The sequence below is a fragment of the Ornithorhynchus anatinus genome, chromosome 7 (assembly GCF_004115215.2).
Source record: "Ornithorhynchus anatinus isolate Pmale09 chromosome 7, mOrnAna1.pri.v4, whole genome shotgun sequence".
NCBI classification, from domain to species: Eukaryota; Metazoa; Chordata; class Mammalia; order Monotremata; family Ornithorhynchidae; genus Ornithorhynchus; species Ornithorhynchus anatinus.
The window spans coordinates 68659183-68675416 of NC_041734.1; the positions used below are offsets into that span (position 1 = coordinate 68659183).

Here is a 16234-nt window from a genome sequence, read left to right on the forward strand (position 1 = left end):
GTTACCTCATCTGTCAAATGGGGATTAAAACTTTAAGCCCCACGTGGGACAAACTGATGACCCTGTATCTCCCCCAGCGCTTAGAACAGTGCTCAGCACATAGTGTGCTATCACAAGTCACTTTCTTGTATGTCTGTCTCCCCCAATTAGACTAAGCCCATCAAACGGCAGGTACTGTCTCTATCTGTTGCCGACTTGTTCATTCCAAGTGCTTAGTACAGTGCTCTGTCATATTAAGCGCTCAATAAATACTATTGAATTGAATGAACTTAACTTCTCTGTGCCTCAGTTCCCTCATCTGTCAAATGGGGATTAAAACTGTGAGCCCCACGTGGGACAACCTGATGACCCTGTATCTCCCCCAGCGCTTAGAACAGTGCTCGGCACCTAGTACAAGCCACTTAACTTCTCCGTGCCTCAGTTCCCTCATCTGTCAAACGGGGATTAAAACTGTGAGCCCCACGTGGGACAACCTGATGACCCTGTATCTCCCCCAGCGCTTAGAACAGTGCTCGGCACCTAGTACAAGCCACTTAACTTCTCCGTGCCTCAGTTCCCTCATCTGTCAAACGGGGATTAAAACTGTGAGCCCCACGTGGGACAAACTGATGACCCTGTATCTCCCCCAGCGCTTAGAACAGTGCTCGGCACCTAGTACAAGCCACTTAACTTCTCTGTGCCTCAGTTCCCTCATCTGTCAAACGGGGATTAAAACTGTGAGCCCCACGTGGGACAAACTGATCACCTTGTATCCCCCGGCGCTTAGAACAGCGCTTTGCACATAGTAAGCGCTTGACAAGTACCACCATTTATAGTAGGCGCTTAACAAATACCAACATTATTATTATTATGCCAAGGGGCGGGAAGAGGCCCCTCAGTGAAATGAACTGTCAAGACGTCGAGGCTCGGGGCGGGAGCGAGGCCCCGGCAAGTCTCGCGAGAGTTCCCCCGCCGGCGGGGACGTGTAGGGGGGGCCGGGTCCATATTGGGAAAAGTCTCGGCGGCGGTGGAGGCGGCCGGTGCGGAGATCTCGCGAGAGTTGTGGGGCGGTGAGGGGGCCGCGCCGTGCGGGGCTGTCTGGCCGGGCGGCCGCCCCGCAGCCGCTCTCCGCGCCCCGCAGCCCCGTCGACGGCGGGGACGACGAGGAGAAGGCGGCCGGGGGGGGCCCCGAGGAGGAGGCGGCCGGGGGGGGGGGGCCCCGAGGAGAAGGCGGCGGAGGGGGCCCCGAGGGGCCGGCGCTGAAGGACCGACCGACGGCTGACCGACTGCCGGGCCGCTGCCCCCCCCAGGACCTGCCCCCCGCGGGGGGCGGCCCGCAGGGGGCCGGGGTCGGCCCGGAGCCCCCCGCCCCCTCAGCCGGCGGGGGAAGATGTCTGAGGAGAGGCCCAAGTTCTACCGGCAGGAGCTCAACAAGACGCTGTGGGAGGTGCCCGAGCGCTATCAGAACTTGTCCCCGGTGGGCTCGGGGGCCTACGGCTCCGTGTGGTGAGTGCCTCTCCCTCCTCCGCCCCGCCTGGACCTCCCACCCCCACCCCCGGCCGTGCACCGAGCGCCACGAATTTTCTCCAGGGGGTTGCACGCCCCCCCTTTTACTGTACTAAACGCCTGGGGTCTACTCTATAGCCTCAGACACGTTCCCACAACGACCTTCCCTCTCCCCGTCGCTTGCAGCGTGCAGGGCACTGTGCTAAGCGCTAGAGAGGTTACACTTTAGCATTAAACACGTTCCTTGTCCACAACAAGCCTCCCCCCCCATCGTATTTATTGGGCGCTTGCAGCGTGCAGGGCACTGTACAAAGCGCAAGGGAGGGCACTAGCATCAGACACGTTCCTTGCCCGCAACAAGCCTCCCCCCCCATCGTATTTATTGGGTGCTTGCAGCGTGCAGGGCACTGTGCTAAGCGCTAGAAAGAGTACACTTTAGCATTAAACATGTTCCCTGTCCACAACAAGCCTCCCCCCAATAGTATTTATTGGGCGCTTGCAGCGTGCAGGGCACTATACTAAGCGCTAGGGAGGGTACACTCTAGCATTAAACACGTTCCCTGTCCACAACAAGCCTCCCCCCCCATCGTATTTATTGGGCGCTTGCAGTGTGCAGGGCACTGTACTAAGCGCTAGGGAAGGTACACTATAGCATCAGACACATTCCCCGACTACAACGACCTTCCCTCCCCCCCACCCATTGTATTTATTGGGTGCTTGCAGTGTGCAGGGCACTGTACTAAGTGCTAGGGAGGGTACACTGTACCATCAGACAAGTTCCCTGCCCACAACACCTCTTCCCCCCCACCGTATTTATTGGGCGCTTGCAATGTGCAGGGCACTGTACTAAGCGCTAGGGAGGGTACACTCTAGCATTAAACACGTTCCCCGACCACAACGACCCTCCCTCATTCATTCAATCGTATTTATTGAGCACTTCCTATGTGCAGAACACTCTACTGATCACCTCTCCCCCACCGTATTTATTGGGCGGTTGCAGTGTGCAGGGCAGTGTACTAAGCGCTAGGGAGGGTACACTATAGCATCAGACACATTCCTCGACCCCAACGGCCTCCCCCAACCCCCATCATATTTATTGGTGGCTGCAGTGTGCAGGGCACTGTACTAAGCGCTTGGGAGAGGGCACTGGAGCAGAGGTGGTAGGCAAGAGATGTTGGAGGGAGGGCGTTGGTCAGTCGTATTTATTGAGCGCTTACTGTGTGCAGAACACTACTCTGCGACCTTGGGCAAGTCGCTTCACTTCTCCATGCTTCAGTTCTCCCATCTGTAAAATCGGGATAAGACTGAGCCCCACGTGGGACAGAGACTGTGCCCAACCTGATAAGCCCATATCCACCCCAGCACTTAATACAGTGCCTGGCACATAGTAAGCTTTTAACAAGTACCACAAATATTATTATCACTAAACACTTGGGACACATTCCCTCCCCACTACGAGTTTACAGTGCAGAGAGGGAGTTGATGCCGGGGCCTCGAAGAGTGCCACTGAGCTATTTGATGAGGTTCCTTCGTTTCTCACAGGCCTGACTTCCCCGGGCACATCAGAAAAGAGAACTAGCCAGGCACGGGGGTGCAGACCTAACTGATAGACTGGTGGAGTTCCTTCCCAGCTAAACCGGTCCCTGCCTGATTCCTGTTTTATAAACTTCTCCGTTCATCCAAGAAAATCCACTTGTGGAGAAGCAGACATATGTTTATTGTAGGGCTTCCCACCCCCAGGTACATAAAATCCTAGATTTTGGGGGGTGATGCGTCTAGGTACTGCAGCAATATTGTGTGATCAGTTCTTTGTAACTGTTGGAGGGGAGACGTCTGGGCCGACAAAAAGTTTGTTTCCCCCCATGTGCCAGGGTGACAGGTGCCAATTAATGTCGTGTTCTTCGGTGCTTTGCATGAAGGATTGCAGAGCTCTTCTCGATCCATGATTTTCACCATCTTTCAGTGGGGAAACAGGTCCAGCCGACTTGGAGGTTTAAAAAAAATAGTCACTGGCATCACTGGGGTTTATGTCATTTATGTTTGCTATTTGTAGTTTCCCCAGAGGACCTCAATTAAAAAAAAAAAATGTGAGTCACACTATTGTAATGAGATGTCATTCCCGAGAAGCTTTATATTTACAGCTAGGGAAACCGAAGTTTGCCCCCAATCAATATGTCAGTGAGAAAGCTGGAAATAGACCTTACTTACTCCTTTGGACTGGACCAGAATATCAGTATACTGGAAAAATAGATTAATGAGAATACGGTGCCATAAAACTTCTTTGGACGTAACCTACAAGCCTTAGATTAAAAGATTTCTCAGCGCTTCAGTGCGGAGTCAGAACTTGTAAATAGTGAAAGGGTGCACTTGCTCTATATTGTAGCTTTTGGGGGGGGGGGGAACCTTCCTCCTTTACCTTAGCAGATGACTGTAAGCTCATTGTGGGCAGGGAATGCATCTGCTAATTTGGTGATATTGTACTCTCCCAAGCATTTAGTGGGACACTCTGCACATAGTAAACGCTTAATAAATACCATTGATTGATATTGATATGTATGGTATTCTGTGACACTGCACTGCCCTTGATGCGGGGTAACATATGCAAAAATTGCTCAAAATGTTCTTAAAGTTTCTTTATTTTTAAGAAAGAATTCCCATTTTCAGGAAATGCTGCTCTCTGGTACAGTCCATAAGTACGATTCCCGAGTTCCTTAAAAGTCTCATCATGAATTTCCTGTTTGTTAGAATCTGTTCTGTAACAGAGATTGGGTAATTGCACCCAGCAGATCATATTGCATTTTCTTGTTCAAGCTGTTAGAAATGTGTGGCAGATGGTACCGGGCGCTTTATATCCCTTGACTTGCTCTTACAGAATGATGGTAATTTTCATTACAAAAGAAATGCAACATAACGTACTTCCTGGCAAACTTTCTTAAAGGTATTTGCATAAATGCCTCCCTCCTGGCTGAAGATCTTTGCCCTGTCTTTTTAAAAAAAGAACTGTGTTCTTGAGTTTATGACACATTTATTTTTGTAGCACTAGGCTGTTCCCAACAAGGATTATGCTTTGGTGGCATGATTTAGCAGAATGATATAGGCCGCTGGGAGAAGTTCCAGAAAATTAAGGAAGAAAATAGGGTTTCATATAGATTTTGTTCCAGTCTATTCAGCTCTTGAAGTTCTTTATAGCCTAGGAAAGGCACTGCTCAGAATTGGCCTGGTGGATTTCTCCTTAGTTATCCTGGTTGCTGCACGTTGGCAGAATTCCTGCTGTTGATGGTGACATTTCTTCACACACAAGAACAGAACACTTCAAAGATTCACCTTGTGGATCCCTCGGTGATAAATGTATTCGCGTGATAGAGGGTAGTGAGAAAATGGGACTTTTTAATCCTTGCAATACTGGGATTAGCCGGCCTTTTATATTCAATATACTTCTTTTATAAATGCAACACTCTCTCTCCACTGATCTTTTGGTTAACTCTTTGTGGAATCAGAAGCGAGGATCAGACTACAAATCCTGACTTATTTTTTTATATATGGGGTTTTACGAAGGTATTTCCCTCTTTAGAGTTATAGGGAACTTACTGCTGTAGTTTTAAGGAACTTTGTGTTTTAAGACTGCAAGGGGAAATGAAGCAAAATTGCCTCTTCTCAGTAGTTTGGAAGCAGTGTAGTTACAAAGCATTGATTTTTGTGGTTTAAGGGCAGAGAGGAGAATTTCTGTGGTGAGTTTAAGGAAATATAAACAGGAACACGAATATCTTTCCTCTGCAGCTTTTCCAGTTACTCCCTGTGTGATTTGGGGTCAAGTCATTTAACTTCCTTCCCCCTCCTTAGGGACACCAGGAATGCTTGTAAAACACTTTGGAAGCAGATGAATGACACCAAAACAGATAGAAGAGTAAGATCTTGTTGAAATTTCTGGTAGTCAAATCTCTTAGATTTTGCATCATGCCTACTGCTCTCCCTTGTGAGAGTGTGAAGTAGAGAAAAGGAATGTCGATGCAAATCCTGTCAAATATCTGTATTACTGTTATATGAGCGAGAACATGTCATTATGCATGCGTGGAAGACCCAGAATGTAGAGAGAATAGCTATCTAATAGAGCCCTGGGTGGAAGATTAGCATTATAATGGGAGGTCATCCCTTTTTTAGCTCTGCCTTTCTAGAGCTGTTGTTGCTTAAGATCTTGCTCTCTCTCTCATTCTATACCGTCTCTGCAGACACTGTTTCTGCAGACTCTTAAATGTAAAAGTGTATTAAGGAAGGACAACATGGGTTAATTCTCCACAGTTTTTACTCCGTAGAGAGTGGCAAAGGAGAGGCGGGGGACAAGATGCTTCATGGCTGACCACATCTCCCATACTATCCAGCTCCCAGATCCCACGAGTAGCGGATTCCACTGCTGCGCTTCACGGCTGGCGGGACGGAGCAAGTCGTCGATGGCAAAGTATAGGGTGACCATTGATGACACTCGTGGATTCCAGGCCCAAGGGACGCAAGTGTTAGGACAGGCACTTGTTGCAATATAATGATATAATATGGGACATTTTGTGGCAGTTCTCCCGAACCTAGAGGGTTTCTTTTGAGGGAGGGGAACCCTCTACCCCAGCCCTTGCTTCACAGCCGTTGTCTTCCCCCTCCTTCCTTCTGGGTGCTTGTAAACATGAGCACCACTTCCAAACTATGGAACTTGGCAGCAGGAGCCAATGGAGGCCGGGCATTTTAAAATAAAAAAATACCAGACGTAAATGCGTCTGGGCTCATACCGAACAGGGGACGGACCAGCTGAAAAGATGACTGGACTAAAACGGGATGAAGGACCACCCTACCAGAGCATTCCCCACATCACTGGGACGGAATTGGAAAAGAGCAGTCGGATGAGATTTTGTTTTTTTCTGGCGCACTTACTCTTAAGGTTGCTTTTCCACTCCCTTTTTTTTAACTGTCAACCTCTTTGCTCTCTTCTGTTCTCTTCCTGAACGTTCAAGCATGCACAGACCTTCCTAATCCCTGAAAACATTTTACCTGATTCTCTCCCAAGAGAGATCCGTGACCATATTGTTTATCTTCTGGATTTTTTTCTCCCCTCCCTTCTCCCCCTCCTGCCCACTGATGTCTGCTCTGATGGTTGTACCAAAGCGGTTCATTTAGTCATTCAGTTGTATTTACTGAACACTTACTGTATGCAGAGCTCTGTACTAAGTGCTTGGGAGAGTACAGTACAACAATAAATGGACACATTCCATGTCCACAATGACCCTACAGTCTAGAAGGGGAGACAGACATTACTCTAAATAAATCACAGCTATATACATAAGTGCTGTGGGGCTGGGAGGCAGGGTGAACAAAGGGAGCAAGTTAGTACGTCACAGAAGGGAAGGGGAGAAAAGGAAAGAGGCCTTGAAGGCCTCTTGGTTCATTGAGGTCTCCGATCACATCATAACAGAGCTGGAAAACTTGAAAAAGAAAATCACTTGGCTCTTTCTCTTTGCTTCTTTAGCAGTTTTGCAGATAAGTTCACAAAGCCTGCCTTCCCTCATACGCTATTCTCACCAACCCTGTTCAAGTTACATGAGGCCGTGCTTACAGCCAACTCCTGGGCTGGGTATGGGCACCTCCCCCGGCTGCCGAAGGGTCAGCCGGCCAGTGGATGCCCCCCAAGAGCCTCCACCACCCCCAGCCTGCTGCATAGGGTCCAAGCTAGTGTCCTAGAGCACTAGCGACCAGTCAGAGTATCGGAGCAGACATTTTACCTGTGGCCCTGCCCACGTTTAGAAGGCCTCTCCAGTCACACCCACTTCTTTCCACATCTCCCTCCCTCTATCACCAGACTTAAGAGGACCTGGCTTGCAGGAAATGCATTGTTCCCCTGCAAACACAAATTCCCATGACAACATAACAAAAAGGTCATAATGTAAATGTTTGTTTCTTCTAGGACTGCTGCCTAATTTCCTTTAGACTCTGGGCATGCGGGCACATGCTAATTTGTAATTTCTGTGGCACCTCCCACCACCACCCAAGTTTTCCTCCTTCCCGTGTGATCGTGTCCCGGGAATCCTAAGGAACTGGTGATGGGTTTATGTGCCCATCCAATCTCCTCATTTTGATAGAGGGTGGGTGAGAGAGTGGAGCAAGGCAGAAGAGAGTTGTGCATGCTGGTCCCTGGGCGGTAGACTTTCTGTGAGGATGACCTTAGCTGAGAGAGGGTTGGCATCCACTCTGTGTAACCAATCCATCAGTTGTGCTTGTTGAACGCTTACTGTGTGCCAAGCACCGTGCTAAGTGCAGAGGAGAGTACGCTATAGCAGAATTGGTCACCGTGTTCCCTGCCTGCAATGAGCTTACAGTCTAGTCTGTAGACTTACCATTCCAGGAAATTCGTTGCCTTTGGGCTGGGCCAGAATAACATGACTATGCCTAAAACACAGTCCCCGCCCTGTAGAAGCTTCAGATAGCTTAATTTATGTCACATAAACTTTACATATTTCACCCACATGAATAATCCACCCATTGCTGTCCTCAAATGGCCCACTCTGTGTTTGCACTACCTCTGTTGTATTATACTTGGCTAAGAAACTAGTATGGTACACTGCAAACAGTAAGCGCTCAGCAAATGCCATTAATTCTGAAGTTACAGTGGCTCTATCCCCGACTCATCTCCCTCATTCAGCCCACATATTCACTGTCACCAAATCCTGTCGGTTCAGCCTTCACAGCGCTAAAATCTGCCCTTCACTCTCCATCCAATCTGCTACCTTGTTAATCCAAGCCCTTCTTTTATTCCACCTTGATGACTGCACCAGCCTCCTTACTGACCTCCCTGCCTCCTGTCTCTCTCCACTTTAATCCGTACTCACTCTGCTGCCCGGATCATTTTTCTAGAAAAACGTTCAGTCCGTGTTTCCCCATTCTTCAGGAAGCTCCAGTTGTCTGTCTCTGCATACAACAGAAACTCCTAAACATTGGCTTTCAAACATTCAGCTGTCTTGCCCCCTCTTACCTTGCCTCCCTGATTTCCTGCTACAGCTCAGCCTGCACACTTCGCTGTCCTGATGCCAGCCTACTAACTGTACCTCAAACTCGCCACCGATCCCTCACCCGCGTTCTGTGCCTGGCCTAAAACATCCTCCCTCTTCATAAATGACAGACGGTCTCACTCTCCACTTTCAGAGTCTCATTAAAAGCCCATCTCCTCCAAGAAAGCTTCCCCGACTAAGCCCTCATTTCCTCTTCTCTCCTTCTGCGTCATCCTTGCACTGAGATTTGCACCCTTTATTCACCCCTCCCTCAGCACTTAGTACATACCCATAATATATTTCTGTTAATGTCTGTCTCCTCTATACTGTAAGCTAGTTGTAAACAGGGAATGTTTCTACCAACTCTGTTATATTGTACTCTCCCAAGTGCTTAGTACAGTGCTGTGCATACAGTAATCACTGAAATACGGTTGATTGGTTGATTGAAGTGTTGGATTTCTTCCAGGAGGGTAGTTGTGTACTCCATCTTTTTCATTTGAAGTTGCGGAGCAGATGAAGGTTGAACTTATTCTCTCTCCTTTTGCAACTTGCAAAATGGAAAATCAGAAATCAGTTCAACTCCTTATAATCCTTCTCTCCTCCCCCCACCCCGCAAAAAAATATATATTCTCCCTTTGATTCCTTTCCCTGTCTGTTGAAAACTTTCTGCACGATGGGTGATGTATTTTTGGAAAGGCTTTTTTATATGGAAAACTTCCACCGAATCTGCTTGAGGCAAATATAACTTTAAATTCCAACCTAATAGGTGACTTATTGTGAGCACATCCAGCAGAGAGACAAAGAGCAGGTTGGCTTTTCCAGCCCCTTGTATGCACATCTCTGCTTCACCCCTCTCTTCCCTCAACTCTCCGCTGCCACTCTGCTTGAATTTGTGCGGCAGCATTTGCGCCCTTGGGAATCTACCGTTTCCCTTGTCTTTCCCCAGTCACTCCCTCGACCCTGGACGCCCCCCCCCCCTTTTTTTTTTTTACCAGTGTTGAAGTGCTTACTATGTGCCAGGCACTGTACTAAGTACTAGGATAGATTGAACATATAATGAGGTGGGACACAGGCCCTGGTCCCCACAGGGCTCATTCTTAATCGCCATTTTACAGATGAGGTAGCCGAGGCCCAGAGAATTGAAGTGACTTGTGCAGTGTCCCACAGCAGACAAATTGGGAAGTCCTCCCAACTCCCAGGCCACTGCACTATCCACTAGACTTTGCTGCTTCTTTGAGACACTTTAAACTCCCTTAAAATCCCTAGCATTTTTTTCCTTTCTAATCAGTTTTGACAACAGATTTTTGTATTCTCTCACTCCACTCTCAAGCCTCCATGAGTTTCCCTTTGCTTCCACCTCACAGTCAACTTAGACCAGATGTCAGAACCCTCCCTGACAAGCCCCTTGTTTTATGGGTTTTTCTGACTCTACTTCATAGACCTCCAGCAAGAGCCTTATGCTTGGAATTTCCTTCCACCGCATTCTCCATCCTGTCAGTATCTGTAAGCTAAATGACTGGGAATGTTGGTTAACCAGATAAATGAGGAGGAAGTCTGCGGAGTAATATCATCTAAAAGGAGAAGCAGTGTGGCCTAGTTGAAAGAGCACGGGCCTGGGCTTCAGAGGACCTGGGTTCTAATCCCGGCTCCCTGACTTCTCTGCTGCCATGACCTTGAGCAAGTCACTTCACTTCCCTGGGCCTCAGGTACCTCATCTTTACAGTAAGGATTAAACCCCACTCCCTCCTACCTAGACTGTAGGCCCCGTGTGGGACAGAGACTGTGTCCAAACTGATAATCTTGCCTCCACCCCCAGTGCTTGGCACATAGTAAGCACTTAACAAATACCATAATTATAAAAAGAGACTGAGCGCTACTGTCTACCCAGATAGCAACCCATTTTTGTATGTCCTGCACTGCCGTCCCCTGAGCATGAGGTACGCCAAACACGTGATCGCATTGATGCTGAACTGAAAGAGGATGAGAAAGCCTTTTTGCTCTGGTGGCCGTCAGTCTCCGGTGTGTGGAAATAAGTCTGTTCTCCCTCCTGTGTAGACTGTGAGCCCCACAAGGGACAGGAACTTGTCTCAACCCAAGTGTTTAGTACATTGCTTGGCACATAGTAAGTGCTGAACAGATTATATATATATGGTACTCTCTCAAGCACTTAGTACAGTGCTTTGCACCCAGTAAGCGCTCACTAAATGTGATTAATACTGAATAATAATAACAGATACCGTCATTATTAGTTACCATCCTGAAAAGAAAACTGGGTTGCGGGGAACAACCTGTGGACAGGCTTTGTGTTCTATGTAAAGTGGGTGAGAAGCAGCGTGGCCTAATGGATAGAGTACAGTCATGATAGTCACGTCCTGGGTTCTAATCCCAGGTCCACCACGTGCCCGCTTTGTGACCTTGGGCAAGTCACCTCACTTCTCTGGGCCTCAGTTCCCTCATCTGTAAATTGGGGATTAAGACTGTGAGCCCTATTTGGGGCAGAGAATATGTCCCACCTGATTAGCTTGTATCTACTCCAGTGCTTAGTAATAATAATAATAATGTTGGTATTTATTAAGCGCTTTTACTATGTGCTGAGCACTGTTCTAAGCGCTGGGATAGATACAGAGTAATCAGGCTGTCCTACGTGAGGCTCACAGTCTTAATCCCCATTTTACAGATGAGGTCACTGAGACACAGAGAAGTTGGACTTGCCCAAAGTCACATAGCTGACAAGTGGTAGAGCTGGGATTAGAACCCATGACCTTTGACTCCTAAACCCATGCTCTTTCCACTGAGGCATGCTGCTTCTCTACAACGCCTGGTACATAGTATGCACTTAATTACTATTTTTTTTTTTAAAAAAAGTGCCCACCCTATGTCCGACACTGTGGATTGAGTTGTTTGTCGACCTTGGATCTCATTTAGTCGCCTGTGGCAGGTTGGCTCTGAGTCATGATATGTCGCTTAAGAACATGATGTGACCTGGTCAGTTTTGAGGTGGTGATGCAATGTCCTGAAAAATAGCCATGTTGGTTCCCAATGGGCTTTGGAGTTTTGAAGCAATTGTTTATTTCAGAATCATGTAGAACCTCTTGCAGAGGCATATAAGGTAAGACCTTCTGTGACCATTTTGTTTACTCCCTTTCCCAGTGGAATGGTAAATGACCTGTTTAAATCCAGTGAGACACAGGAGTGATACTGGATTACTAGTTTGCTATTACAGAACAGAAAGTTGCTTCAGTTTTCTGTGTGAAGGCTGTCAAATAGAACTCAGTTTTGTCAAATAGAACTCAGATTTGACCCTTAGAAACTGAAACAATCTAAAATATGAGCCTAGTAACATTTAAAAGGTGATAATTGTGGTATTTCAGCAATATGTGCCAGGCACTCTACTAAATGCTGGGGTAGATATGAGCTAATCAGGATGGGCACAGTCCCTGTCCCACAGGAGGTTTACAATCTTAATCCCCATTTTACGGATGAGGTAACTGAGCTGTAGTGAAGTGACAGGCCCAGGGTCACACAGTGGACAAGTGGAGGAGCCGGGATTAAAGCCCAAGCCCATCTGACTCCCAGGCCTGAACTCTATCCACTAGGTCATGCTGCCTTCCCTAGATTTAGGTTTTAAATCTGCCTGGATTTAGAGCTATTTATAATCTACTTAAAATGATCTTTCTAAAGGAAAAAATTTTAAAAAAAACCTTCCAGGCGGTCCTTTTTAAAGCCATGCAATCCAGAGTCCCCAATATGAGCCATGAAAATGAAATATTTATGCATAAGTCCCTTAGCTTGACTAAGGTCACCCAGCAGAAAGGTTTCAGTTGTTTGCCCCACAGATGTTATGTTTGCTTTCCTGCTCAAATTGAAGCAAGTTTTCTTGTAGCCTCAGGGTTTCTTAGTTTAGAGTGACACTTCCCCATTGTGATTTGAGGGACTGCAATCTGTTTCTTAGGGTAAAGGCAAGGCCTGGGTTTCATTTCTTGAGCCGGTTTTTTGTAGTACACTCAGTTCCGGTGCAGAACGTGATGGCAACTTTAGTGAACTTCATCCGACAATGAACGTCTTGTCTGGTTACAGTGCAATGTGTGCAGAAGCATTTCTTTAACATCAAGTGTGCACAGGACCAGATAAGGGTGAATTTTCCTCAGTATGCAGTTTTTCTCAACAGAGGGTTCTGCCAAAAATATAAACCCTGAGTTTATTGGAGAGATGCATATGTCAGGTATTGTTTATACACTACAAAATATTATTGATTTGAGTATGATTGAGTGGCTTTGTCAGGGCTGTGGAATAACTCTGAATTTTATTTTTCCAAAATGGTTTGACATCAGATTATCATTTTTTTAAGCTATTGTGTGTCAGGCACTGTACCAAGCTTTGAGCTAGGTACAGGCCATTCAGATTGGACACAGTCCCTGTCCCACATGGGGCGCACAGTCTTTAATCCCCATTTTACAGATGAAGTAATGGAGGCTCAGAGAAGCTGTCACTTGCCCAAGGTCACACAGCAGATGAGATGGAGGCAGGATTAGAACCCAGGTCCTCCTGATTTTCAGGCCCCTGCTCTATCCCCTAGGCCACACTGTTTCTCTTAAAAAAAAGTCCTGACAAAAATCCTGTGACGAAGAGATACGCAGGTATTATTACCCTTGTTTTATAGATGAGAAGGCAGAGGCACAGAGTGGATACATGACTTGTCCAAGGACACACAGAAGACCAATAGCAGTTCTGGAACTAAAAACCAGGTCTCCTCACTCGATCATATTTATTGGGCGCTTACTATGTGCAGAGCACTGTACTAAGAGCTGGGAGAGCACAATACAACGGACACATTCTCTGCCCACAGTGAGTTTTACAGTCTAGCAGTGGAGACAGACATTAATATAAATAAATTATGGATATGTATGTAAGGGCTGTGAGGCTGGGAGGGAGCGTTAAATAAGGAGAGCAAGTCAAGGCCATCCAGAAGAGTGGGAGGAAAGGATAAAATGGCTTAGTCAGGGAAGGCCGCTTGGAGGAGATGTGCCTTCAATAAGACTTTGAACAGGGGGCGAGTAATTGTATGTTGGCTATGAAGATGGTGGGAGTGCCAGGCCGGAGGCAGGATGTGGGCAAGAGAGGCGACATGGAAGTACACTGAGTAGGTAGGTATTAGAGGAGCAAAATATGCGGGCTGGGTTAGAGTAGGAGAGTAATGAGGTGAAGTAGGAAGGGGCAAGGTGATTGGGTGTTTTAAAGCTGATGGTAAAGAGGTTTGGTATGATACTGAGGTGGGTGGGCAACCACTGGAGGTTCTTGAGCAGTGGGGAAACATGGACTGAAGATTTTTGTGAAAAAAAAATGATCCAGGCAGCAGAGTGGAGACAGGAGGCTAGCAAGGAGGCTGATAGAGTAATCAAGGCGGGATAGGATAAGTATTGGATTAAGCACTCTCAGACCCCTGCTTTTCCCACTAAATTGTGCTACCTCCAATAAGTGCCCCTCATCCAAGATGCAGGAAAAGGAGTAAAACATAAGCAAAGTTATCACCTTTCTGGGGGGGAAAAAAACCCAAAAACCTTTGGTAAGATAAAATACTCTTCTGCAGGAATTGAATGGTTAAAGTGGCCTTTTCAAAATTTCTGATGACCTTAGCCTAAAGGAGTTTTGGCTAAATGAACTCTAAAAATAAGGTTCCTAGTCAGATGGTCAATCACTTGAAGTCTAGTGGAATGATATTTTTGAATGTGGCTTTTATGTAGAATTGGACGAGTGATTCCTAGATCACTGTTAACCTAGTAAAAGGAGGAGCATTTTCATTCATTCAGTTGTATTTATTAAGTGCTTACTGTGTGCAAAGCACTGTATTAAGTGCCTGGGAGAGTACAGTGCAAGAATAAACAGACATATTCCCTGCCCACAACAAGCTCACGATCTAGAGAGGGAGGCACATATTAATATACCTAAATAAATAAATTAGATATATCACATGTGTTGTGGGCATGGGAGGGAGGATGAATGAAGGGAGCAGCATGACCAAGTGGGAAGACATGGGCCTGGGAGTCAGAGGACCTGGGTTCTAGTTCCGGCTCCTTCACGTGCTTGGTGGATGACTGTGGGCGCACTTCTCTGTGGCTCAGTTCCCTTATCTGTAAAATGGGGATTCAATACCTGGTCCCTCTCCTTAGATTGTGAGCCTTGTGGGGAACAGTAACTGTGTTTGACCTGATTATCTTGTATCTTCCCCAGTGCCTAGAAGGGTGCCTTAGCTTTCTTATATAGCTAGTAGTGTGGGCAGAATTCTTCTCCCTGCCTCTTTCTCTTTCCCACCTCTTTCCCACCCCTCCTTTCAGTCCTTTAACAACTTCCTACTTGACCTGTGGCAAGTCATTTACCTTATGTATCCTTTTGCTTCTAATTAAGCTTGGGAAAGTGTGTTAAAGACCTAAGGTCTAAGATGTTGGATATAAAGCTGTAAAGAAGGAGTAACATAGCAGGGCGTGGGAACAGGTCAGGTCAGCTTTTTACCTCACAACTCGCCCTCCCAATTTCCAGGATGTAGGTCAGGAGCTCCTAGTCATGCTCATTCATTCATTCAGTCATATTTATTGAGCACGTACTGTGTGCAGAGTACTGTACTAAGCGCTTGGGAAAGTACAGTCTAACAGACACATTCCCTGCCCACAATGAGCTTACGGTCTAGAGGTCATACTGCATTTGACTCTTGTTAGAGAAAGCAACCCATCAGTTATGTACCCTTTTCTGTGCTGAGGTGATTTTCAGATGATGATGATGATGATAATTATGGTGTTTCTGCGCTGAGGTGATTTTCAGATGATGATGATAATTATAATGTTTAAGTGCTTACTATGTGCCCAGAAATGTTCTAAATGGTGGGGAAGTTTTCAAGTTAGGCACAGTCCCTGTCTTCCATGGAACTCGCAGTCTAGGTTGGAGGGAGTGGAATTTAATCCCCATTTTTCATGAGAAAACTGAGGCGCAGAGAAGTCAAGTGATTTGCCCAAGGTCACACAGCAGGCAAGTGGCAGAGCCGGGATTAGAACCCAGGGCCTCTGACTCCTAAGCCCGTGCTTGACATCATTTAAGGGTGGATCTTTCATAATTTTAGGAGGTAGGTGGTTGCTGAAAATGCCCCGAGCATTTGGTGCAATTTCCATGAGGTGACTAGGAGGCTAACTTTTTCAAACTCACATTACTAGCTCTCAGAATGTGGCAGGCAAAGACAATGGGACTGCAATAATTGAAAATATTTCCCTCTTGCCACTTAAAGAAGTGCACAATGGAAAACACATGCTGTATGGCTTTGCCAAATGAAATTTACACATAGTTTTTGGTAAGTGTCATGTTAACGATCTCACGAGAGAGCATATTTTTTTCTGTAGAGAGGCATTGTTACCGAATGATAACCCTTTCTTCACTGACTCTCAGTAAACTGTAATGAGGAAATACTTTTGACTTTTTCCCGAAGAGAAGCAGGTTCTAATTACCATTCAGCTAAAGACACTAAGCTATAAAGCAAGCTTTCACTGGGCCTTCTCATTCTCAGTTTTGATCAATCAGTGGCATTTATTGAGCGCTGACTGTGCAGCTCACTGTCCTAAGCGCTTAGAGTCCAATACAACTCATAATTCCCCACCGATGGCCGAGTGTTGAATGACAAAATTATAGAGTTTACGTTTTGATGTTCGTATTTGATGTCAGCACTGCTGTTTCACCTCGGATATCAA

At 46.6% G+C, this 16234-nt stretch overlaps 1 protein-coding gene across 2 annotated transcripts in view; it reads left to right on the forward strand.

The window, feature by feature from the left end:
• The first annotated feature begins 1205 nt into the window (after positions 1-1205).
• MAPK14 (mitogen-activated protein kinase 14) overlaps positions 1206-16234 on the forward strand; it is an 88273-nt gene continuing 73244 nt past the window's right edge. Inside the window, exon 1 of one of the 2 annotated variants that reach the window (XM_029068664.2) lies at positions 1206-1485. In XM_029068664.2, the coding sequence (XP_028924497.1) occupies positions 1370-1485 (116 nt within the window). In that variant the 5' untranslated portion in view covers positions 1206-1369. The remainder of the gene's footprint in view (positions 1486-16234) is intronic. The other variant, XM_029068663.2, reaches the window with a different exon arrangement.